General features: G+C 72.5%; 1 protein-coding gene across 1 annotated transcript; it reads left to right on the top strand.

Moving 5' to 3' along the window:
* Nucleotides 1-1,242: 1,242 nt before the first annotated feature.
* PLXNA3 (plexin A3) lies at nt 1,243-23,307 on the top strand. The gene is made up of 31 exons (XM_068924108.1): nt 1,243-2,385; nt 2,472-2,654; nt 2,763-2,891; nt 3,231-3,331; nt 3,610-3,733; nt 4,311-4,455; nt 4,815-4,914; nt 5,415-5,529; nt 5,634-5,834; nt 6,385-6,481; nt 6,686-6,882; nt 7,343-7,488; nt 9,594-9,714; nt 9,798-9,934; nt 10,451-10,654; nt 11,526-11,619; nt 11,745-11,981; nt 12,543-12,677; nt 12,797-13,031; nt 13,818-13,951; nt 15,090-15,346; nt 15,420-15,486; nt 15,584-15,730; nt 16,380-16,539; nt 16,777-16,877; nt 18,141-18,225; nt 18,810-18,964; nt 19,680-19,849; nt 19,939-20,151; nt 21,651-21,801; nt 22,885-23,307. The coding sequence occupies exons 1-31, from the start codon at nt 1,243-1,245 to the stop codon at nt 22,978-22,980; spliced, it is 5,580 nt and encodes a 1,859-aa protein (XP_068780209.1). The 3' UTR covers nt 22,981-23,307.
* Nucleotides 23,308-23,372: the final 65 nt, after the last annotated feature.

Raw genomic sequence — 23,372 nt, 5'->3', positions numbered from 1 at the left:
CGCGGGGCCGCGGCTGTCGTTTTGGGGGGGGGATCGTCAAAGGAGGGGACCTGGGTGTGATTTTGGGGAGGGGGGTTGTGAAAGGAGGGACCCGGCTGCGCTTTTGGGGGGGTCTTTGTAAAAGGGAGGTATTAGGGAGTGGGGGAGGGGCCTGGATGGGCAGGGGGAGCCCCCCCCAATTTCATGAAGGATGCCCACTCGTGTCACGAGGTGCCCCGGGCTCAGCCCTGCCGAGGCGAGAGGAAGAGAAAGGTGTTGGGTGGGGGGGGATCGATGTGGGGTTTCTCCTAGTGTTTTTTGAGGGGGGTTGCTTAACTGGTATTTGGGGGTTTCTAGTAGGTTTTGGGGGTCTGGGGGGTGTCCCATCGTAAGAGGGGGGTTGGGTGGGTTTGGGATCCGGGACTGTGGGTTTGGGGGTCTCTAAGGGGATTTGGGGATATCTCAAGTGAATTTGGGGTGTGGGACTGCTGGTTTTGGGGTCTCTGAGTGGGTTTGGGGGGATCTCAGGTGAGTTTGGGGTGTGGGATTGAGGGTTTTGGGGTCTCTGAGTGGGTTTGGGGAGTCTCAGCTGAGTTTGGAGTGTGGGACTGTGGGTTTGGGGTCTCCAAGGGGGTTTGGGGGGTCTCAGGGTGAGCTTTGGATGTGGGACTGCAGGTTTTGGAGTCTCTGAGTGGGTTTGGGGGGTTTCAGCTGAGTTTGAGGTGTGGGACTGCAGGTTTTGGGGTCTCTGAGTGGGTTTGGGGGGTCTCAGCTGAGTTTGGGGTGTGGGACTGCAGGTTTTGGGGTCTCTGAGTGGGTTTGGGGGGCCTCAGCTGAGTTTGGGGTGTGGGACTGTGGGTTTGGGGTCTCTGGGTTTGGGGGTCTCAGCTGAGTTTGGGGTGTGGGACTGCAGGTTTTGGAGTCTCTGGGTTTGGGGGGTCTCAGCTGAGTTTGGGGTGTGGGACTGTGGGTTTGGGGTCTCTGGGTTTGGGGGTCTCAGCTGAGTTTGGGGTGTGGGACTGTGGGTTTGGGGTCTCCGAGGGGGTTTAGGGGGGTGTCAGGGTGATTCTGGGGTCTGGGACTACTGGTTTGGGCATCTCTGAGAGGGTTGGGGGGTCTTGGAGCACCTCAGGTTTTGGATGTTTCTCAGCAGGGTTTGGGGTCAGCGAGCGGCATAGTTTTGGGGGTCGCTGAGTAGATTTCGGGGGCTGGGGGTGCCCCAGGTTTGGGGTGCCCCACACCCCCTCCCCCACCAGGGCAGCCATGGCCCCCCAGCTGCGGCTCCTGGGGGCCGCGGTGCTGCTGGGCCTGGCCGCGGGCTCGCCGCCGCCGCCGCCATCGCCATCGCCGCCCTCGCCGTGGCCGGGCGCCGGGCCGTCCCCGGGCCCCTCGGGGTGGCCGTGGCCCCGGGGCACCCGCGCCTGGCGCCCGGGGCCGCCGCTGACCCACCTGGCGCTGGAGCCGGCCACGGGGCGCCTCTTCGCCGCCGGCCTCAACCGCCTCTTCCAGCTGTCGCCGGGGCTGCGGCCGCTGCGGGCCCGGGCCGTGGGGCCGGTGGCCGGCGGCGGGGCCGAGGGGGCCGCCGACAACGTCATCGGGCTGCTGCTGCTGGAGGGGGCGCGGGGCCGGCTGCTGGCCTGCGGCAGCGGCTGGCGGGGCGGCTGCCGCCTGCACCGCCTGGCCGACCTGGCCCCCCTGGGCCGCCCCTCCGAGCCCTGCCTGGCCCCGGGGCCCGGCCCGCCGGCGGCCGCCGTGCTGGTGCCCGGCCCGCCGGCCCGGCTCTTCGTGGGCACGGCGGTGGCGGGCCGGGCCGAGGCGCTGCCCACGCTGGCCAGCCGCCGGCTGCCGCCGGACCCCGCCAGCCCCGACATGCTGGCGCTGGCCTACCAGGACGCCTTCGCCGCCTCGCAGGTGAAGGTGCCGTCGGACACGCGGGCCCGGCGGCCCGCCTTCGACATCGCCTACGTGGCCGCCTTCCGCGCCGGCCCCTTCGTCTACTTCGTGGCCCTGCAGCTGGACCCCGGGGCGCCCGAGGGCCGGGCCGCCTCGCGCCTCGTCCGCCTCTGCGCCGCCGGCGACCCGGCCTTCCACTCCTACGTGGAGTTCCCGCTGGGCTGCGCCCGCGACGGCGTCGAGTACCGCCTGGTGCAGGCGGCCCGGCTGGCCCCGGCCGGCCGGCGCCTGGCCCGGGCCCTGGGGGTGCCCGAGGGCCGCCAGGTGCTCTTCGCCGCCTTCGCCCGGGGCCAGAAGCACCCGGCGGCGCCGCCGCCCCAGAGCCTGCTCTGCCTCTTCCCCCTGGACCGCGTCGACCGCCTCATCCAGGAGCGCATCCAGGGCTGCTACCGGGGCGAGGGCCGCCTCTCCCTGCCCTGGCTGCTCAACAAGGACCTGCCCTGCATCAGCACGGTGAGCGCGGGGCGGCGGGCGGCGGGGCGGGGCGGGGGGGCGCCCGGCGGCCGGCGCCCTGACCCCCCGGCCCCCGCTGCCCGCAGCCGCTGGAGATCGCCGGCAACTTCTGCGGGCTGGTGCTGAACCAGCCGCTGGGGGGGCTGCGGGCCATCCAGGGGGTGCCGGTGCTGGCCGAGCAGAGCGAGGGGCTGGCCAGCCTGGCCGCCTACACCTACCGCGGCCACTCCGTCGTCTTCCTGGGCACCCGCGCCGGCACCCTCAAGAAGGTGGGGGCGGAGCGGGAGCCCTCAGCCTGGCTCTGCCCCAGGTGCGGGCGGGGGGCCCCGCTGCCCCCCGGCCCTGCCCCACGGCTCTGCCCCCCGCCTCGGCCCCAGGTGCGGGTGGACGGCCCCGGCGAGGCCCAGGTCTACGAGTCGGTGCCGGTGGCGCCGGGGCAGCCGCTGCTGCGCGACATGGAGCTCAGCCCCGACCGGCGGCACCTCTACGTGCTCAGCCCCCAGCAGGTGCGGGGGCTCGCCGGGGGGCTCTGGGGAGGGCCTTGCCGGCCCCCCGGGGGTCTTTGTGCGGGGGGGGGGTCGGGCTGGAGAGGGTTCGGGGGTGCTGGAGGCGCTTTGGGGTGGTGCAAGTAGTCAGGTGATTAGGCGAGTGCGGGGTTTTGGGGTGTTGCAGGGTGCTGGGGTGCATTTTGGGGTGTTGGGCTACCGGGGGTTGGGCCTTGCCCAGGGAGTTTTGGGGGAGCGCGGGGGGATTTGGGGTGCCGTGGGGGTTTCTGCTGAGGTCTCGGGGTGCAGGGAGGTGTTTGGCTTTTTTGGGGGGGGTTGGGGTGCTGATGCCCCCCGCAGGTGGTGCGGCTGCCGGTGGAGACGTGCGGGCAGTACGGGAGCTGCGAGGCCTGCCTGGGCGCCGGGGACCCCCACTGCGGCTGGTGCGTCCTGCACGGCCGGTGAGGAGCCAGGCGTCCGGGACCCCCTGCGCGCGCCCCCCCTTTTACCCGCTGAGACCCGCACGTCCGGGATTTGCTGCGTTTCCCCCTCGGACCCAGGCGTCCGGGTGCCCCTGCTCCCCCTCCCCACCTCCGCCCCACCTTTCAGGGGACCCAGGTGTCCGGGTATCCCTTCGCTCACCCCCCCCCATCCCCGGCCCGGGACCCTGCGGGCGGGTGTCCCCGCTCCCCCCGGGGCCGGGGGCGCTGCGCGGGGACCCAGGCGTCCGGGTGCGCAGGTGCTGCCGGGACAGCGAGTGCCCGCGGGCGGAGGAGCCGCGCCGCTTCGCCCTGGCCCCCGGCCTCTGCGTCCGCCTCCACCTGGAGCCCAGCAACGTCTCTGTGGGCGCCCCCAGCCTCCAGGTCAGCCCCCCGCCGTCCCCCTGGGGGTGCTGGGGTCCCCCCCCAAACACCGCAGTCCCCTCGGGGTGCTGGGGTTTCCCTGGGTGGCCGAGTCCCTTTTGGGGGAAGTTGGGTCCCGCTGAACACCGGGGTCCCCTGGGGTGGTGGGGAGCCCTCAAGGGTGGCAGGTGGCCCCCCCAAAATGCTGGGGTCCCCCCGGATGCCAGGGTCCCCTCAGGGATTTGGGGTTCTCTTGGGGGCGTTAGGGTCCCGCCAGGGTGCTGGGCTCGCTTGGGGGGTGGCTGGTCTCCTCCAGAGGCTGGGATCCCTTTGGGGACGTTGGGGTCCCTCTGGGGTGCTGGGGTCTCCGGGGGGGTGGCAGGTGTCCCCCGAAATGCTAGATCCCCTTGGGGACATTGGGGACCCCCTGGATGCCGGGGCCTCCTCAAGGGTGGCCAGGAGCTCTCGGGACACCGGGGTCCCCCTGGGGGTGACGAGGGCACCTAGGGGACCCCCAGGAGGGACGCGGGGGTGCCAGGGGCTTGGGGGGGTGCGCCCCCCCTGGACGCCTGGGCCCCCTGACGCGCGGCGGGCGCAGGTGCGGGTGACGGCGCACAACCTGCCGGAGCTGGGGGCCGGCGTGGCCTGCGCCTTCGAGGGGCTGGAGGAGGCGGCGGCCCAGGCCCTGCCGGGGGGGGCCCTGGGGTGCCCCGCGCCCCCGCCCCCCCCGGCAGCACCCCAGGGTGAGCCCTGCCGCGGTGCGCGGCGTCACCGGGGGGTGCATGATGTCATCGGGGGCACGCATGATGTCACGGGGGCAGCACGCGGGAGACAAGCGGCGGCGCGGCTCTGGGTGATGCCGTAGCGCGAGGTGCGCGGTACCGTCATCTGAGGTGCGTGATGTCATGAAGAGCAGCATGTGATGTCATAGGAAATCGGGCGTGACATCACCTCGCCGCAGCACGGGGCTCGGCGTGGGGAGGCGCGAGCACGTGACGTCACGGCAGGGGCACGGCATGCCATGTCAGAGCGGGGGGGGGCGTGACGTCACGGGGGGCGTGACGTCACGGGGGGCGTGACGTCACGGGGGGGCCCACGGCAGGGGCGGCGTGGACGCTGTCGCTGGGGCTGCGCTCGCTGGAGACCGGCGCCGTCGTCGCCTCGGCCCCCTTCATCCTCTTCGACTGCGCCCGCCTCCGGGGGTGAGCGGGGCCCGCGGCGCTCTTTGGGGCGGTTTGAGGCGTTTCTGGGGTTTGGGGGGTCCTGGGAGGGGTTGGGGGGAACCTGGGGGGGGTCTTTGGTGGGGTGTGAGGGTCGTGGGGGGATCCTGGGGGAGCTTCTGGGGGAGAAGCTGAGGGTTTTGGGAGGTCTTAGGAGGTTTGGGGGGCTCTGGGGGTTCCCATGAGGGTTTTGGGGGTCCTGGGAGGGTTAAGGGGGACTTGGGGGGGCCCTGGGGACTCCTTGGGGGGAAACTGAGGGTTTGGGGGGGTCCTGGGAGGTGGGGGGGACTGGAAGGGGTTTGGGGAGGCCCTGGGGCTTTGGGGACTCTGAGGGGACCCCTGAAGATTTTGGGGGCACTGAGGAGTTTGGGGGATCGGGGGGGTGCTGGGATGGCCCTGGGGGGCATGATAGGATTTGGGGTGACTCTGGGGGCATTCGGGGGGGTTTCGGGGCGCCCCAGTGATCCCCCCTCCCCCCGCAGGTGCCTGGCGTGCGTGAGCAGCCGCTTCGCGTGTCGCTGGTGCACGCGCCGACACGCGTGTGCGGCCGAGGCGGGCGCCTGCCCCCCCGCCGAGGGGCCCGTCGACACCCCCCAGGTGAGGCAGCCCCCGCCCCCGGCACACCTGGGTCCCCCCCGCCCCCCCTGCGTTTCTGGGGGCAGAAGCCCGGGTCCCCACCGTGCCCCCCCCGGCCGTTGCAGGGGTGCCCGGCGCTGGAGGCCGGCGGGGGGCTGCTGGTGCCGGCGGGGGTCCCGCAGCCCCTCACCCTGGCGGCCAGGAACCTGCCGGAGCCGGGGCCGGGCCGGGGGGGCTACGAGTGCCTGGTGGGGGTGCGGGGCCAGCGCCGGCGCCTGCCCGCCCTGCGCCTCAACGCCTCCGCCCTGCAGTGCCACAACGCCTCCGTGAGTGTCCCCGCGGCCCCCCGCTGTCCCCCCCTCCCCTGGGCTCCTGCTGGCACCCGGTGCTGCCCCCCCACGTCCCCCTGGGGTCCCCCTGCACCGCCGCCGTCCCCGTTTCTTCCCCTCGGGTCTTCTAGGCTCCTCCTGCCACCCCGTGTCCCTCTGCACCCCCCCGTCCCTGCCATGTCCCCTAGTGTCCCCTGGGGTCCTCCTGCACCCGCCATGTCCCTTGGTGTCCCCCGGTGTCACTTCTATATCCCCCCAGCATGTCCCCTAGCGTTTCCTGGGGTCTTGTCACCCCCGCCACGTCCCTTGGGTTCCCGCACGTCCCCTGGCGTCCCCTCCGTGCCCCCACATCCCCAGGGGGTCCCCCTGCACCCCTCAGTGTCCCCCCACCCCCCCCGTGTCCCCTAGTGTCCCCTGGGGTCTCTACGCCACCCCGTGTGCGCATGTCCCGCCCGCAGCATCACCCAGCGTCCCCTGAGGTCCCCGTGTGCCCCCCGCTGTCCCCCGGGGTCCCCCGTGCCCCCCCCCAGCAGCCGTGTCCCCGCAGTACTGGTACGAGGGGGACGCGGAGGCCGAGGTGGCCCTGGAGGTGGCCGTGGTCTGGGACGGCGACTTCCCCATCGACCAGCTCCCCGGCTTCGCAGGTAGGGCCGGGCCAGCCGCACACGCGTGACGGGCCGCACACGCGTGACGGGCGAGAGGGCGCAGCGCGGGGGGGACGCCGGGCGGCGAGGGGGGCCACGTGCGTGCCCGTGTCCTCGCGCGCCCCGGGCGGGCGGGCGGGCGGGCTGGCGCGTGCGCCAGGCGTGTGCCGGCGTGTGCCAGGCGTGTGCCGGCGTGTTCCCCAGCCCGGCTGTACAAGTGCGGGGCGCAGGGCGCCAGCTGCGGCCGCTGCCTCCGGGCCGACCCCCGCCTGGGCTGCGGCTGGTGCCCCCCCCAGGGCCGCTGCCTGCTCCGGCCCCACTGCCCCCCCCCGGCCCACGGCGCCGCCCCCGGGGGCTGGCTGCCCCCCGGGCACCGCTGCACCCACCCCCGCATCGACCAGGTACGGCCCCCCCGGCGTCGCGGCCCCGGGGGGGGGCGGGGGGCCGGCAGGGCTTTGGGGCACCTTTGGGGCATTGGGGGGGGGAACTGCGGGAGCTCTGGGGAGCCCTGGGGCTTGGGGGGTGCTAGGGGGGCAGGGGGATTTGGGGGTGCTCTGGGATGTCTCAGCAGGCAGCGGGAGCTGTTGGGTTGCTCGGGGGGGGCCGGGGGGGCCTTGGGAGCTCTCGGGGCGCCTTGAGGGGTTTTGGGGTGGCTTTGGGGGGTGTTGGGGTGCCTTGGGGGGCTTCAGGAAGCCTTGGGGGGCTTCGGCGGTCTTGGGGTGGCTTTGGGGGGTGCCTCGAAGGGTTTTGGGGGGCTTGGGGAGGTCCTGGGGAGGCGGAGGGAGCGTTTGGGGGTGCTCTGGGGCGCGCTGGGAGGGGGGCGGGGGTTTCGGGGTGCCGCTCGGCAGCCCGGCCGCGCAGGTGGAGCCGCTGCGGGGCCCCCCGGCCGGGGGCACGCGGGTGACGGTGACGGGGGAGAACCTGGGGCTGGAGGCCAGCGAGGTTGGGGTGCGGGTGGCCGGGGTGCCCTGCACCCCCCTGCCCGCCGAGTACGTCCCCGCTGAGAGGTGAGTCGCCGCCGGCGGGGGAGTTGGGGCGAATTTGGGGGGGGCTGGGAGCGCACGGAGGTGGCTGGGGGGGGAATGGGGGTGCTGAGGGGGTCGGGAGGTGCCGGGGGGGGGGGTTGAGGAGCTTTGAGGGTCGTTGGGGGAGATTCGGGGGTCCTGGGGGGTCTCGATGTGATTCTTCAGGGAGGTTTGGGGGTCCTCGGAGTGGTTTGGGGGGATTTGGGGCTGTCTGGGGGCCCTGGGAGGGCTTGGGGGTTCCTGGGGGGGGCTGCAGGGTTTAGGGCCGGTTTGGGGGGCTTTAAGGGTAAGGGGGGATGTTGGGGGGGTCCTGGGAGAGTCTGGAGGTATCTGGGGGGTTCAGCGTGGTTTGGGGGGACTTGAGGGTCGTTAGAGGGTCTGGGGGGATTTGGAGAAGTTTGGGGCAGTTTGGGGGGGGTTGAGGGTCCTTGGGGGAGATTTGGGGTGCCTGAGAGCCCCCGGGAGGATTTGGCGGAGTTTTGGGGCGGTTGAGGGGGGTGTGAGGGTCTTGGGCGGGTCCAGCAAGTTGGTTTGGGGGGATTTGGGGACGCTGGGAGGGTTTGGGGCGCTTCAGACAGCTTGTGGGGAAAACAGAGCGAGGGTCGATCGGGAGGGTTTGGGGCTGTTCAGGGGGAATCGGGGGTCCTGAGAGCACCTGGGGGTGTTTGGGGGAACGTGGCGCTCCTGAGAGCGGTTCGGGGGTGCTCGGGGTGTACTGAGGGGCGCGGGGCAGACTGGGGGCTACTTTGGGGGGGCCGAGGGTGGCGGGGGTGGGGGTACGGGGCGCGCTGGGATTTCGGGGGGAGGTGGAGACGCAAGGTGGGGTTTGGGGGGTTCAGGGGGGTCGAGGGTGGCGGGGGTGGGGGTACGGGGCGCGCTGGGATTTCGGGGGGAGGTGGAGACGCAAGGTGGGGTTTGGGGGTTCAGGGGGGCCGAGGGTGGCGGGGGTGGGGGTACGGGGCGCGCTGGGATTTCGGGGGGAGGTGGAGACGCAAGGAGGGGCTTGGGGGGTTCAGGGGGGTCGAGGGTGCTGGGAGGTGGGGGTACGGGGCGCGCTGGGATTTCGGGGGGAGGTGGAGACGCAAGGAGGGGTTTGGGGGTTCAGGGGGGTCGAGGGTGCTGGGAGGTGGGGGTACGGGGCGCGCTGGGATTTCGGGGGGAGGTGGAGACGCAAGGAGGGGTTTGGGGGTTCAGGGGGGTCGAGGGTGGCGGGGGTGGGGGTACGGGGTGCGCTGGGATTTCGGGGGGAGGTGGAGACGCAAGGAGGGGTTTGGGGGTTCAGGGGGGTCGAGGGTGGCGGGGGTGGGGGTACGGGGCGCGCTGGGATTTCGGGGGGAGGTGGAGACGCAAGGTGGGGTTTGGGGGTTCAGGGGGGCCGAGGGTGGCGGGGGTGGGGGTACGGGGCGCGCTGGGATTTCGGGGGGAGGTGGAGACGCAAGGAGGGGTTTGGGGGGTTCAGGGGGGTCGAGGGTGCTGGGGGGTGGGGGTACGGGGCGCGCTGGGATTTCGGGGGGAGGTGGAGACGCAAGGAGGGGTTTGGGGGTTCAGGGGGGTCGAGGGTGGCGGGGGTGGGGGTACGGGGCGCGCTGGGATTTCGGGGGGAGGTGGAGACGCAAGGAGGGGTTTGGGGGGTTCGGGGGGGTCGAGGGTGGCGGGGGTGGGGGTACGGGGCGCGCTGGGATTTCGGGGGGAGGTGGAGACGCAAGGAGGGGTTTGGGGGGTTCAGGGGGGTCGAGGGTGCTGGGAGGTGGGGGTACGGGGCGCGCTGGGATTTCGGGGGGAGGTGGAGACGCAAGGAGGGGTTTGGGGGTTCAGGGGGGTCGAGGGTGCTGGGGGGTGGGGGTACGGGGCGCGCTGGGATTTCGGGGGGAGGTGGAGACGCAAGGTGGGGTTTGGGGGGTTCGGGGGGTCGAGGGTGGCGGGGGTGGGGGTACGGGGCACACTGAGATTTCGGGGGGAGGTGGAGACGCAAGGAGGGGTTTGGGGGGTTCAGGGGGGTCGAGGGTGCCGGGGGGTGGACGGGACGGACGTGGGGGCGCTGGGAGGGCTGGGGGGTGCCGGGGTGTGAGCCCGTGCCCCCCCCGCAGGGTGGTGTGCGAGCTGGGGCGGCCGCCGGTGCCGGCCCCCCCGCCCGGCCCCGTGGAGCTCTGCCTGGGGGACTGCGGGGCCCAGCTGCGGGCCCGCTCCCGCCACCGCTTCGCCTTCGTGGTGCGCCGGGGACGGGGGGCGGCGGGGGGGCGGGGGGCGCGGGGGGCGCCCTGACCCCCCCTTCCCCCTTCTCCCCACCCCAGACGCCCACGGTGTGGGGGCTGTGGCCGGCGGGGGGCCCCGTGTCCGGGGGGACGCAGGTCACCGTCTCGGGGACCCACCTGGACGCGGGCAGCGAGGCCGCCGTGACCCTGCGGGGGGCGCCCTGCCCCCTGCTCCGGTGCGGGGGGGCGGGGGGGCGCCGTGGGGCTGGGGGGTGACGGGGTGGGGAGGGGGCTGGGGGGTGCTGTGGGGTTGGGGGGTGACGGGGTGGGGAGGGGGCTGGGGGGCGCCGTGAGGCTGGGGGGTGACGGGGTGGGGAGGGGGCTAGGGGGTGCTGTGGGGTTGGGGGGTGACGGGGTGGGGAGGGGGCTGGGGGGCGCCGTGAGGCAGGGGGGTGACGGGGTGGGGAGGGGGCTAGGGGGTGCTGTGGGGTTGGGGGGTGACGGGGTGGGGAGGAGGCTGGGGGGTGCTGTGGGGCTGGGGGGTGACGGGGTGGGAAGGGGGCTGGGGGGTGCCGTGGGGCTGGGGGGTGCCGGGGTGGGGAGGAGGGTTGTGGGGTACCATGGGGCTGGGGAGGGGGCTATGGAGTGCTATGGGGCTGGGGGGTGCTGTGGGGCGGGGGGTCTCTGGGGCAGGGGAGGTGGGGGGGCCGTGGGGCGGGGGGCGCCCAGCGAGCCACGGCGGTGCCCGGCAGGCGCAGCCCCACGGCGCTGGTGTGCCTGTCGCCCCCCTCGGCCGTGGGGCCGGGGCCGGCCCCCCTGGCCGTGCGGGTGGACCGGACCCCCCTGGGCCCCCCACCGGTGCCCCCCGGCGCCCGCCCCCCCGGGGGGGCCCTGGCCTTCCGCTACAGCCCCGACCCCACGGTGACGGGCGTCGCGCCTCTCTGGAGCATCGCCAAGTAAGGGGGGGCCCCACAGCGCTGCCGGAGCCCCCCACTGCCCCCCATCACCCCCTGCCCTGGGTGCTGGGTCCCCTATGGCCCCTGTAGCCCCCCAACACCCCCCGCCCTGGGTGCTGGTCCCCCAGAGCCCCCCTGTAGCCCCCCAGCAGCCCCCGCCCTGGGTGCTGGTCCCCCAGAGCCCCCCTTTAGCCCCCCAGCACCCCCCGCCCTGGGTGCTGGTCCCCCAGAGCCCCCCTGTAGCCCCCCAGCACCCCCCACTCTGGGTGCTGGCCCCCCAGTGCCCCCTGTAGCCCCCCAACACCCCCCGCCCTGGGTGCTGGTCCCCCAGAGCCCCCCTGTAGCCCCCCCAGCACCCCCCGCCCTGGGTGCTGGCCCCCCAGAGCCCCCTGTAGCCCCCCAACACCCCCCACTCTGGGTGCTGGCCCCCCAGTGCCCCCTGTAGCCCCCCCAGCACCCCCCGCCCTGGGTGCTGGCCCCCCAGAGCCCCCTGTAGCCCCCCAACACCCCCCACCCTGGGTGCTGGCCCCCCAGTGCCCCCTGTAGCCCCCCAACACCCCCCACCCTGGGTGCTGGCCCCCCAGTGCCCCCTGTAGCCCCCCAACACCCCCCACCCTGGGTGCTGGCCCCCCAGTGCCCCCTGTAGCCCCCCAACACCCCCCACTCTGGGTGCTGGCCCCCCAGAGCCCCCTGTAGCCCCCCAACACCCCCCACCCTGGGTGCTGGCCCCCCAGTGCCCCCTGTAGCCCCCCAACACCCCCCACTCTGGGTGCTGGCCCCCCCAGAGCCCCCCTGTAGCCCCCCCAACACCCCCCACTCTGGGTGCTGGCCCCCCAGAGCCCCCTGTAGCCCCCCATCGCTGTCCCCCCAGCGGCAGCACCCCGCTGACGGTGACGGGCACCCGGCTGCGCTCCGTGCAGGCGCCCCGCGTCCGCGCCCTCTTCCGCGGCCTCGAGACCCTCAACGTGAGTGTCCCCTGTCCCCGGGGGGGGCTCCCGGGGGGTCCCCTGCCGCCCCCCGAGCTGGCGGGGGGGGGCGAGGGCTGGGGGGTCTCCGCCGCCCCCAACCGACCCCGCTGCCGCCCGCGCAGAGCTGCGAGGTGCTGAGCGACGCGGTGATGGTGTGCCAGGCGCCGGGGCTGGGGGGGGCGCCCGCGCTGCCCCCCGCCGGCGCCCCCCCGGACGAGCTGGGCTTCGTGCTGGACGGCGTGGCCGCCCCCCGCGCCCTCAACCCCCCCGGCTTCACCTACTTCCCCGACCCCCAGCTGGAGCCTTTCCCCCCCCCGGGCCGCCTCCGGGTCCAGCCCGGCGCCCACGTCGCCATCAAGGTACGGGGGGCATTGGGGGGGCGCTGGGGGGTGCTGGGGGGCACTGGAGCTAATGGAGGGAGTGCAGGGGGGCACTGGGAGGAACTGGGGCGCACTGGAGACAACGGAGCTGGGTTTGGGGGGAGGCGCGAGGTACTGGGAGGTGCTGGGAGCTACGGGGAGGTAATGGAGGGGGCACAGGGGGCACTGGGGGGTGCCAGGAGGGACTGGGAGGCGCTGGGGGATACTGGGGGTAATGAGGGGCACTGGGAGGGACTGGGGGGCACTGGGGGGCACTGGGGGTGATGGGTACTAGGGAGGGAGTGGGGGTCACTGGGGGATACTGGGGGTGATGGGGGCACTGGGAGGGACTGGGGGCACTGGGGGGCACTGGGGGTGATGGGGGCACTGGGAGGGACTGGGGGCACTGGGGGGCACTGGGGGTGATGGGGGCACTGGGAGGGACTGGGGGCACTGGGGGGCTGCAGGAATAGGACCGAGGGGCGCTGGAAGGGACTGGGGGGACGCGGGGGGTCCGGGGGGGCCCCGACCCCCCTGACCCCCCCCCGGTGCCGGCGGCAGGGCAGGAACCTGGTGCCGGGGGGGGCCCGGCTGAACTTCTCGGTGCTGCTGGGGGGGCGGCCCTGCGCCCCCAGCGTCTCGCCCAGCCGCCTGCTGTGCCAGGCGCCCGCCCAGCCCGGCCGCCACCCCGTCACGGTGAGGGACCCCGGCCTCCGGGCACCCCCTACACCCCCCGGGACCCCGGCGCCCCCCCGCCAGGGACCCCGGCCTCCGGGGGCGCCGGTGCCACGTCCGCGTGCCTTTCCCCGGCGCAGGTGCGGGTGGCGGCGCTGGCCTTCGCCCCCGGCACGCTGGAGGTGGCGGCCGGGGGGGCCCCGCGGCGGGGGGCGCTGGCGGGGCTGGGGGCCGCGGGGCTGGGGCTGCTGCTGGCCGGCGCCGTGGGGCTGGGGGCCGTGGGGCGCCGGGCCCGGGCTGCCGCCCGCCGCCTCCGCCGCCTCCAGCTGCAGCTCGACACCCTCGAGAGCCGCGTCGCCCTCGAGTGCAAGGAGGGTAGGAGCCGGGGGCGCTGGGCAGACTGGGGGCGCTGGGAGGGGGGCGCTGGGCAGACTGGGGGCGCTGGGCAGACTGGGGGCGCTGGGAGGGGATGCTGGGCAAACTGGGGGTGCTGGGCAGACTGGGGGCGCTGGGCAGACTGGGGGCGCTGGGAGGGGGGCGCTGGGCAGACTGGGGGCACCGGGAGGGGGGCACTGGGCAGACTGGGGGCACTGGGCAGACTGGGGGTGCTGGGCAAACTGGAGGCGCTGGGAGGGGGGCGCTGGGCAGACTGGGGGTGCTGGGAGGGGGGTGCTGGGCAGACTGGGGGCGCTGGGCAGACTGGGGGTGCTGGGAGGGGGGCGCTGGGCAGACTGGGGGCGCTGGGCAGACTGGGGGCACTGGGAGGGGGGCGCTGGGCAAACTGGGGGTGCTGGGAGGGGGGCTCTAGGCAGACTGGGGGCGCTGGGCAGACTGGGGGCACCAGGCAGACTGGGGGCACTGGGAGGGGGGTGCTGGGCAAACTGGGGGCGCTGGGCAGACTGGGGGTGCTGGGAGGGGGGCGCTGGGCAAACTGGGGGTGCTGGGAGGGGGTGGGCTGCCCGGGGGGGGGCACTGGGCAAACTGGGAGCGGGTGCATCACACTGGGGCGCAAGGAGGGGGTTGTGTGGGGCAAACTGGGAGGGGGCTCGAGGCGCGCGTGCCCCCGGGGCGCTGGGAGAGGGGAGGTGCACGGGGCAAACTGGGAGCAGCCCCTGGGGCCGCACTGGTGTGACGGGGGCCGCACTGGTGGGGGGGGCGCAGCCTTCGCCGAGCTGCAGACGGACATCCAGGAGCTGGCGGGGGCGGGCGCCGGCGACCCCATCCCCTTCCGCGACTTCCGCTCCTACGTGCTGCGGGTGCTCTTCCCGGGGGGCGCCCCCGGCCCCCCCGGCCAGGTCAGCGCCCGGACGCCGGGGCCCCCGGGTGGGGGGGGTGGGGAGGGGGCCGGGCACCAGGGTCCCCTTTCTGGGCGGGGGGGGGGGGATGCTGGACACCTGGGTCACTGGGAGGGGGGAGAGGGGATCTGGGTCCCCTTTTTGGGGGGGGGTCCTGGACACCTGGGTCCCCTTTTTGGGGGGGATGCCAGACACCTGGGTGCCTTGGAGGGGGAGAGGGGATCTGGGTCCCCCTTTTGGGGGGGGGATGTCGGATGTCTGGGTGCCTGGGAAGGGGGGGTCCTGGACACCTGGGTCCCCCTTTTGGGGGGGGTCCTGGACACCTGGGTCCCCCTTTTGGGGGGGGGATGCTGGCCGCCTGGGTCCCTTGGAGGGGGGAGAGGGGATCTAGATCTCCTTTTTGGGGGGGGGATGTCGGATGCCTGGGTGCCTGGGAAGGGGGGGTCCTGGATGCCTGGGTCCCCCTTTTGGGGGGGGATGCTGGAAGGGGGGGGGTCCTGGACACCTGGGTCCCCCTTTTGGGGGGGGGATGCCGGACACCTGGGTCCCCCTTTTGGGGGGGGGATGCTGGCTGCCTGGGTCCCTTGGAGGGGGGAGAGGGGATCTAGATCTCCTTTTTGGGGGGGGGATGTCGGATGCCTGGGTGCCTGGGAAGGGGGGGGTCCTGGACACCTGGGTCCCCTTTTTAGGGGGGGGGGATGCTGGATGCCTGGGTCCCCCTTTTGGGGGGGAATGCTGGAAGGGGGGGGGTCCTGGACACCTGGGTCCCCCTTTTGGGGGGGGGATGCCAGACACCTGGGTGCCTTGGAGGGGGAGAGGGGATCTGGGTCCCCCTTTTGGGGGGGGGATGTCGGATGTCTGGGTGCCTGGGAAGGGGGGGTCCTGGACACCTGGGTCCCCCTTTTGGGGGGGGGATGCCGGACACCTGGGTCCCCCTTTTGGGGGGGGGATGCTGGACGCCTGGGTGCCTTGGAGGGGGAGAGGGGATCTGGGTGCCTTGGGGGCTCCCGGGCCGGGTCGTCCCCCACCCCGGACACCTGGGTCCCTAGTTGGCGGGGGGACGGATAGGCAGTTCCCTGGGGGGTAGGGGGGTCTCGGGCCGGCCCCGGACGCCTGGGCCCGCTGACGCAGGGCGCAGGCCCCCGCCGGGTCGGAGCGGGGGCTGCGTGCGCTGGGGCAGCTGCTGCTGTGCCGGGGCTTCCTGGTGACGGTGGTGCGGTGCCTGGAGGGGCAGCGGGGCTTCGGCATGCGGGACCGGGCCGCCGTGGCCGCCCTGGCCACCCTGGCGCTGGCCGCCCGCCTCGACCAGCTCACCCGCGTCCTGCGCCAGCTCCTGGCCGACCTCATGGACAAGAGCCTGCGGGCCCGCGCCCCCCCCAAGCTGCTGCTGCGCAGGTGAGGGCGCGCCCCGGGCCGCGGCGGCGGCCGCCCGGACGCCTGGGTCCTCACCCCGCCGCTCCCTCCTCAGGACGGAGTCGGTGGCTGAGAAGATGCTCACCAACTGGTTCACGTTCCTCCTGCACCGGTTCCTCAAGGCGAGGCGGGGAGGGGATCCCCGCTCCCAGCGCCCCCCCGCCCGTGCCCCGGACGCCGGGGTCCCCCGTGCCTGGGCGCTGAGGCCTGTCCCCGCAGGAGAGCGCCGGCGAGCCCCTCTTCACCCTCTTCTGCGCCATCAAGCAGCAGGTGGAGAAGGGCCCCATCGACGCCGTCACGGGGGAGGCGCGCTACTCGCTCAGCGAGGACAAGCTCATCCGCCAGCAGATCGACTACCGCACGCTGGTGGGTCGGGGGGCTTCGGGGGTCCCTTGGGTAGCTTTGAGGGATCCGGGGGGGCTTTGGTGGGGCCTTTGGGAAGGGTTTGGGGGGCTTGGAGGGCATTGGGGGGCCTGGGGCAGGGTTTGGAGGGGGTCTTTTAGGCAGGTTTGGGGGTCTAAGGGGGCTTGGGGGGCTCTGAGGGGTGCTGGGGTGCTTTGGTGGACCCCTTAGGAAGGATTGGGGGGGCGTTGGGGGGCCCCTGGGTGGGGTAGGGGAGCTGTAGGAGGGCTGAAGTGGGTGTTGGGGTGGTTGGGGGGAGCCCTGGACACAGTTTGGGGGCTTGAGAGAGCGCTGGAGGGGCTTGGGGGGCTCTGGGGCTCCTTGGGCCGCTTTTGGGGGCATAAGGGGGTCTTGTGGGTCTTTGGGGGCAGCCCTGGGCAGGTTTTGGGGGGCCTTGGGGGTCCTTCAGGTGGGTTTGGGGGCTTTAGGGGTGCTCAGGTGGGTGCTGGGGGGTTGGGGGGACTTTGGGGGTCCCTGCGCTGTTTCCCCAATGGACTTGGGGGGTCTCTGGCTGTGCTTGGGTGTCCCTGGGCAGGCTCTAAGGGGGGGGTTGGGGGCCCCAGCCGGATTTGGGGGTCCCAGCCCCCCGCCCCGCTGACCAGGGCCCCCCCAGACGCTGCTGTGCGCCTGCCCCGACCCCCCCGGGGGCCCGGCGGTGGCCGTGAAGGTGCTGGACTGCGACACCGTCACCCAGGCCAAGGACAAGCTGCTGGACGCCGTCTACCGGGGGGTGCCCCACTCGCTGCGCCCCCAAGCCGCCGACCTCGACCTGGGTACGGGGGGGCCGGCGTCGCGTTGGGGGGGCGGTTTGGGGGTCCCTGGGGGGGGTTTGGGGGTCCCCGCATCTGTTTGGGGGCTCCCCGGAGCAGTTCTGGTCCCTCCCGTGTGGTCGTCGAGGGTCTCCAGGGCAGTTTTGGGGTCCCGGGAGGGGGCTGGGGGTCCCTGAGCGGGTCCGGGGGTCCCCGGGGGGGTGGGAGCGGCCGTGGGGCCGCCCCTCACCCCTGCCCCAGAGTGGCGTGGGGCGGGGGCCCCCCGAGTGCTGCAGGACGAGGACGGGACGAGCCGCGTCGAGGGCGACTGGAAGAGGATCAACACCCTCGAGCACTACCAGGTCTGCCCCACGGCTGCCCCACGGCTGCCCCACAGCCAGCCCCATTGCAGGCCCTATAGCCCCACGGCTGCACCAGAGCTGGCCCCACAGTCCCCCTATAGCCTGCCCCATAGCTCCTCTGTAGCTGGCCCCACGGCTGCCCCACAGGCAGCCCTACAGCCCATCTGTAGGCAGCTCTATAGCTGACCTGAGAGCTGCCCCACAGCCAGCCCCATAGATGGCCCTAAAGCCACCCTGTGGCTGCCCCACAGCCAGCCCCACAACTGTCCCCACAGCTGGTCCCACAGCGTCCCCCTCACTGCCCCCTGCCCCACAGCATGGTCCTCGCCTGGCTCCCCTGCCCCACAGCATCCCCCTCACTGCCCCCTGCCCCACAGCATGGTCCTCACCTGGCCCCTCTGCCCCACAGCGTCCCCCTCACTGCCCCCTGCCCCACAGCATGGTCCTCACCTGGCTCCCCTGCCCCACAGCATGGTCCTCACTCGGTCCCCCTGCCCGACGGTGTCCCCCTCACTGCCCCCTGCCCCACAGCATGGTCCTCACCTGGCCCCCCTGCCCCACAGCGTCCCCCTCACTGCCCCCTGCCCCACAGCATGGTCCTCACTCGGTCCCCCTGCCCGACGGTGTCCCCCTCACTGCCCCCTGCCCCACAGCATGGTCCTCACTCGGTCCCCCTGCCCGACGGTGTCCCCCTCACTGCCCCCTGCCCCACAGCATGGTCCTCACCTGGCCCCCCTGCCCCACAGCGTCCCCCTCACTGCCCCCTGCCCCACAGCATGGTCCTCACTCGGTCCCCCTGCCCGACGGTGTCCCCCTCACTGCCCCCTGCCCCACAGCATGGTCCTCACCTGGCCCCCCTGCCCCACAGCGTCCCCCTCACTGCCCCCTGCCCCACAGCATGGTCCTCACTCGGTCCCCCTGCCCGACGGTGTCCCCCTCACTGCCCCCTGCCCCACAGCATGGTCCTCACCTGGCCCCCCTGCCCCACAGCATCCCCCTCACTGCCCCCTGCCCCACAGCATGGTCCTCACCTGGCCCCCCTGCCCCACAGCATCCCCCTCACTGCCCCCTGCCCCACAGCATGGTCCTCACTCGGTCCCCCTGCCCCACAGCGTCCCCCTCACTGCCCCCTGCCCCACAGCATGGTCCTCACTCGGTCCCCCTGCCCGACGGTGTCCCCCTCACTGCCCCCTGCCCCACAGCATGGTCCTCACCTGGCCCCCCTGCCCCACAGCGTCCCCCTCACTGCCCCCTGCCCCCCAGGTGCCGGACGGGGCCTCGGTGGCCCTGCTCCACCGGGCGCCCCCAGGGCCGCCGCTGCCGGGATCCTGCGCCGCTGGCCCCCACGGTACGCTCCCGCCCGGCCCCACGGCAGCCCCCGCCTAGCCCCACTGGTCCCCCTGCCCCCCGGGACCCCCGTTCCTGCCCCTCGGGGTTCCCTTGTACTCCATAACACCCACTGCCCCCTCCCAGGACCCCTATCCCTTCCCTATGAGCCCACTCACCCCATAGCACCCCATTCCTGCCCCACAGGATCCTCCCTTGCCCCATAGCATGCCAGCTGTGCCCTATGGGGTGCCCCCTGTCCCCCAGCACCTCCATCCCTGCCCCATAGGGGCCTCCCTTACCCCCGACAGCCCCATCCAAGCCTCACAGGGTTACCCTGCCCCATAGTATCTGTGCCCCCCAGCACCCTTCTCCCTGCCCCCCATGCCCCATAGCAGCCCATAGTACCCCTATCCTTGCCCCATGTGTCCCTACTGCCCCATAGCACCTCTTTGCTGCCCCCAGGGCTCCCCCTACCCCATTGGGCCCCTCCCTGCCCCCGGGGTTCCCCCTGCCCCATAGCACCCCCTCCCTGCCCCTGGGGCTCCCCCTGCCCCATAGCACCCCCCTCCCTGCCCCACGGCGTTCCCCCGACCTGCCCCCCAGAGGCGCCGCGGCGGGGGACCCTCGAGCGGGACGGGGGCACCCGGCTCTGGCACCTGGTCCGGGCCCCCGACCCCCCCGCGGACCCCCGGGGCCCCCCGGAGCGGGGCAGCAAGATGGTCTCGGAGATCTACCTCACCCGGCTCCTCGCCACCAAGGTGGGGGCGAACGGGGGGCGAACGGGGGCCAGGGGCAGGTTGGGGGGCAGGGGGTAACGGGGGGTCCCAGGGGGGTAATGGGGCACCTGGGGGCTATGGGGGGGCAAGAGGTTCCTCCCCACTGGCCTCCCCCCCACCACGGGGGGGGTCCCCCCCAATGGGGGCAATTTCCAGGTGTTCAGGGTGGTTTGGGGTAAGTTTCAGGGGTCTTGGTGGTTTTGGGGAGGCTGTGAGGGGGCTGGGGTGGTTTAGGGGCAGGTTTGGGAGGTTGGGGGTGGTTCAGGACGGAGCGGGGTGGCTTTAGGGTGGCTTCACAGGCACTGGGGTCTTTTGGGGGGTCCTGGGCCGTTTTGGGCCACTTTGAGGGGATTCAGACTGCCCTTGGGGTGCTTCCAGGGGGCTTGGGGGCAGTTTAGGGGGTTTGAGGGTAGTATGGGGATCTTTAGGTGGGCATTGAGGATGGCTTGGAGATGCTTCGGGTGATATGGGGCTTCGGGGGCCTTTTGGGGTGTCTTTGGGGTGGTTTGGGGGGCTCAGGGCGGCTTTATGGTCGTTTCGGGGAGGTTGGGGTGGTTTCAGGGTGACTTTGGGGGGTTGTTCAGGATGTTTGGGGTGGTTTGGGGCAGGGGGAGGGGCCGAGGATGGTTCTGGGGTGCTTTTTGGGCAATTTCGGGGCAGTTGGCGGCGGCCTGACTGCGCGCCTGCCCCCGGCCAGGGCACGCTGCAGCGCTTCGTGGACGCGCTGCTGGAGGCGGTGCTGAGCGCGGCCCCCGGCGCCCCGGCCCTGCCGCTGCCCATCAAGTACATGTTCGACTTCCTGGACGCCCAGGCCGCCCGGCTGCACGGCGCCGACCCCGACGTGCCCCACGCCTGGAAGAGCAACTGGTGCGTTTAGGGGGGGCCCCGGAGCCCCGTCCTCGTCCCTGACCCCCCCCCGGCCCGGCCCCCCGCCCCTGACGCTGTCCCCGTCCCAGCCTGCCGCTGCGCTTCTGGGTGAACGTCATCAAGAACCCGCAGTTCGTCTTCGACGTGCACAAGTCGAGCATCGCCGACGCCTGCCTCTCCGTGGTGGCCCAGACCTTCATGGACGCCTGCTCCACCTCGCCCCAGCGCCTGGGCAAGGACTCGCCCTCCACCAAGCTGCTCTACGCCAAGGACCTGCCCGCCTACCGCGCCTGGGTCGAGAGGTGGGGACGTGGGGACACTGCGGGGACACTGCGGGGACCTGGGCCTGCCTGCTGCCCGCGCCTGGGTCGAGAGGTGGGGACGTGGGGACACTGCGGGGACACTGCGGGGACCTGGGCCTGCCCGCCTAGTGCGCCTGGGTCGAGAGGTGGGGACATGGGGACACACTGGGGACACCGCGGGGGCCTGGGCCTGCCCGCCTAGTGCGCCTGGGTCGAGAGGTGGGGACGTGGGGACACATTGGGGACACTGCGGGGACCTGGGCCTGCCCGCCTAGTGCGCCTGGGTCGAGAGGTGGGGACATGGGGACACACTGGGGACACCGCGGGGGCCTGGGCCTGCCCGCCTAGTGCGCCTGGGTCGAGAGGTGGGGACGTGGGGACACATTGGGGACACTGCGGGGACCTGGGCCTGCCCGCCTAGTGCGCCTGGGTCGAGAGGTGGGGACATGGGGACACACTGGGGACACCGCGGGGGCCTGGGCCTGCCCGCCTAGTGCGCCTGGGTCGAGAGGTGGGGACGTGGGGACACATTGGGGACACTGCGGGGACCTGGGCCTGCCCGCCTAGTGCGCCTGGGTCGAGAGGTGGGGACGTGGGGACACACTGGGGACACTGCGGGGGCCTGGGCCTGCCCGCCTAGTGCGCCTGGGTCGAGAGGTGGGGACGTGGGGACACACTGGGGACACTGCGGGGACCTGGGCCTGCCCGCCTAGTGCGCCTGGGTCGAGAGGTGGGGACATGGGGACACACTGGGGACACTGCGGGGACCTGGGCCTGCCCGCCTAGTGCGCCTGGGTCGAGAGGTGGGGACGTGGGGACACACTGGGGACACTGCGGGGACCTGGGCCTGCCCGCCTACCGCGCCTGGGTCGAGAGGTGGGGACGTGGGGACACATTGGGGACACCGCGGGGACCTGGGCCTGCCCGCCTAGTGCGCCTGGGTCGAGAGGTGGGGACGTGGGGACACACTGGGGACACTGCGGGGACCTGGGCCTGCCCGCCTAGTGCGCCTGGGTCGAGAGGTGGGGACGTGGGGACACTGCGGGGACACTGCGGGGACCTGGGCCTGCCCGCCTAGTGCGCCTGGGTCGAGAGGTGGGGACATGGGGACACATTGGGGACACCGCGGGGACCTGGGCCTGCCCGCCTAGTGCGCCTGGGTCGAGAGGTGGGGACGTGGGGACATTGGGAGGACAGGGGAGCACAGGGCTGCCTGCCTGTCACATCCGGGGGGGGGGGGGCACTGGGGACATGGAGGGGGGCATGGGACCTGTGCACCCACCATGCCTGGATCAAGAGGTGGGGACATGGGACGGGGGGACATCAGGGACATTGCTGGGGGGCACATGGCACTGCTGGCCCTCCTGAGTCCCTCCTCACCCACGGGTGGTTGGGGGGGGGGGATTTGGGGTGCCCACAGCCCTCCAGGAGTTGGCAGGCTTGGAAGGGTTTGGGGGGGGGGTCCCGGCTGCCCCCCAGGAGCTGTGGGGCGCCCCCAGGTACTACCGGGCCGTGGGGCGGCTGGCGCCCATCAGCGAGGGGGAGATGGACGCCTTCCTGGCCGAGCAGTCGCGGCTCCACGCTGGCGAGTTCGACACGCTGGGGGCTCTGGGGGGGCTCTACCAGTACGTGGGGCGCTACCGCGATGAGGTGGGTCCTCCCAGTAACCCCCAGTACAGCCCAGTCCCCCCCCACCAGAGCTGCAGTAACTGAGGCTTACCATTCATTCCCCCCCTGAAATGGTACAGGCCAGTGGGACCCCCCCCCATTACAAATATTGGTACAATCCAGTAGATTCCCCCCAATAATGGTATGATCCATTGGGAGGTTACCCCCCAATAATAGTTCGGTCCATTGGTTCCCCCCCCCATGATAATAGCCATGATAACAGCAGTCGAGTAGTGCCCCCTCCCCAAATAATAATGGTATGCACCAATGGACCCCCCCCATTACAAATAATGATAGAATCCAGTAGGAACCCCCTTTAATGGTACAATGGTACAATCCATTAAGTTCCCCTATCATGGTATGGTCCAGTGGGGTTTTTTTCCCCCCCCCAAGGTTTTGCAGAATGGTACTGCCCAGTAGACCCCCCCCCCAATCAAAGAGATGAGGGAGTCAAGGGAAAGTTCCCCCCCCAATTAATGGTATAGTCCAGTGGGCAAAACAGTAATGGTGGGACCCGATCGATGATTCCCCTGCTCCATAGTAATGGTATGGCCCAATGGGCCCATTCCTCCAAAATAGTAGAGTCCAGTCTGCACACCTCCCCAGCTGATAATGGTATGCTCCACTAGCTCCCTGTCCTTTCACTGGTACACTCCAGCCCCCCCCAGCTGATAGTGGCACCGCCCAATAACAGCCCCCCCCCCCCAAATAGTACGTTCAGGCCCCCCCCAGCTGATAATGGCATGGCCCAATAGCAGCCCCCCCCCACCCCAAAATAATGGTATGTTCCAGTCCACCCCCTCACTGATAATGGCATGGTCCAGTAGCAGATTATCCTCCAACAACGGAATGGTCGAGGGCCCTCACCCCCCCCAGCTGAAAAACACCCCGATAGTGGTATGGTCCGGGAGCACCTCCCCCCCCCCAAACTAGTATGTTCTAGTGTCCCCCCCCCACAGATAATGGGATGGTCTGGTAGCAACTACTTCCCCCCCCCGTAATGGTACACTCCAGTAGCGGGTCACCCCCCCCCCCGCAGTGGTGTGACCCCCCCCCCCCCCGCAGGTGCTGGCGGCGCTGGAGCGCGACGCCGGGTGCCGGCAGCAGCGGCTGCGGCAGCGCCTGGAGCAGGTCCTGGCCCTGCTCGGGCCCCCGGCCTGACCCCCCCCGGGGGCCGGGACCCCCCCCGGCCCCGCCCGCCCCCCCCCCCCCGGGCGCGGTGCCTTATTTATTGTGTCTGTGCCCCCCCCCCCATGTTCGTTAACTTGGTGTCGCGCATTAAAGTGCTCCCCTCCCCCAAAAACACAGCAGCCTCCCGCGGGCTTTATTTCGCGGCACGACCCCCCCCCCCCGGCAGCTTGGGGTGGGGGGGGGGCAGGTCCGGGGGGGTCTCACTGGGGGGGCCCCAGTTTGGGGGGAAACCCCCAATCGCTCAGGGTCCTCCCCGCCGAGCCCCAGCCTGGGGGGGGGTGTCCCATTTTGGGGGGGGGGTCCCCAGTCCGGGGGGGTCCCCGTTGGGGGGGGTCTCAGTCCGGGGGGGTCCCCAGTCCGGG

This window comes from Struthio camelus, chromosome 38 (assembly GCF_040807025.1).
Source record: "Struthio camelus isolate bStrCam1 chromosome 38, bStrCam1.hap1, whole genome shotgun sequence".
In the NCBI taxonomy this organism is placed as follows: domain Eukaryota; kingdom Metazoa; phylum Chordata; class Aves; order Struthioniformes; family Struthionidae; genus Struthio; species Struthio camelus.
This window is presented reverse-complemented; position numbering and strand designations above follow the sequence as displayed.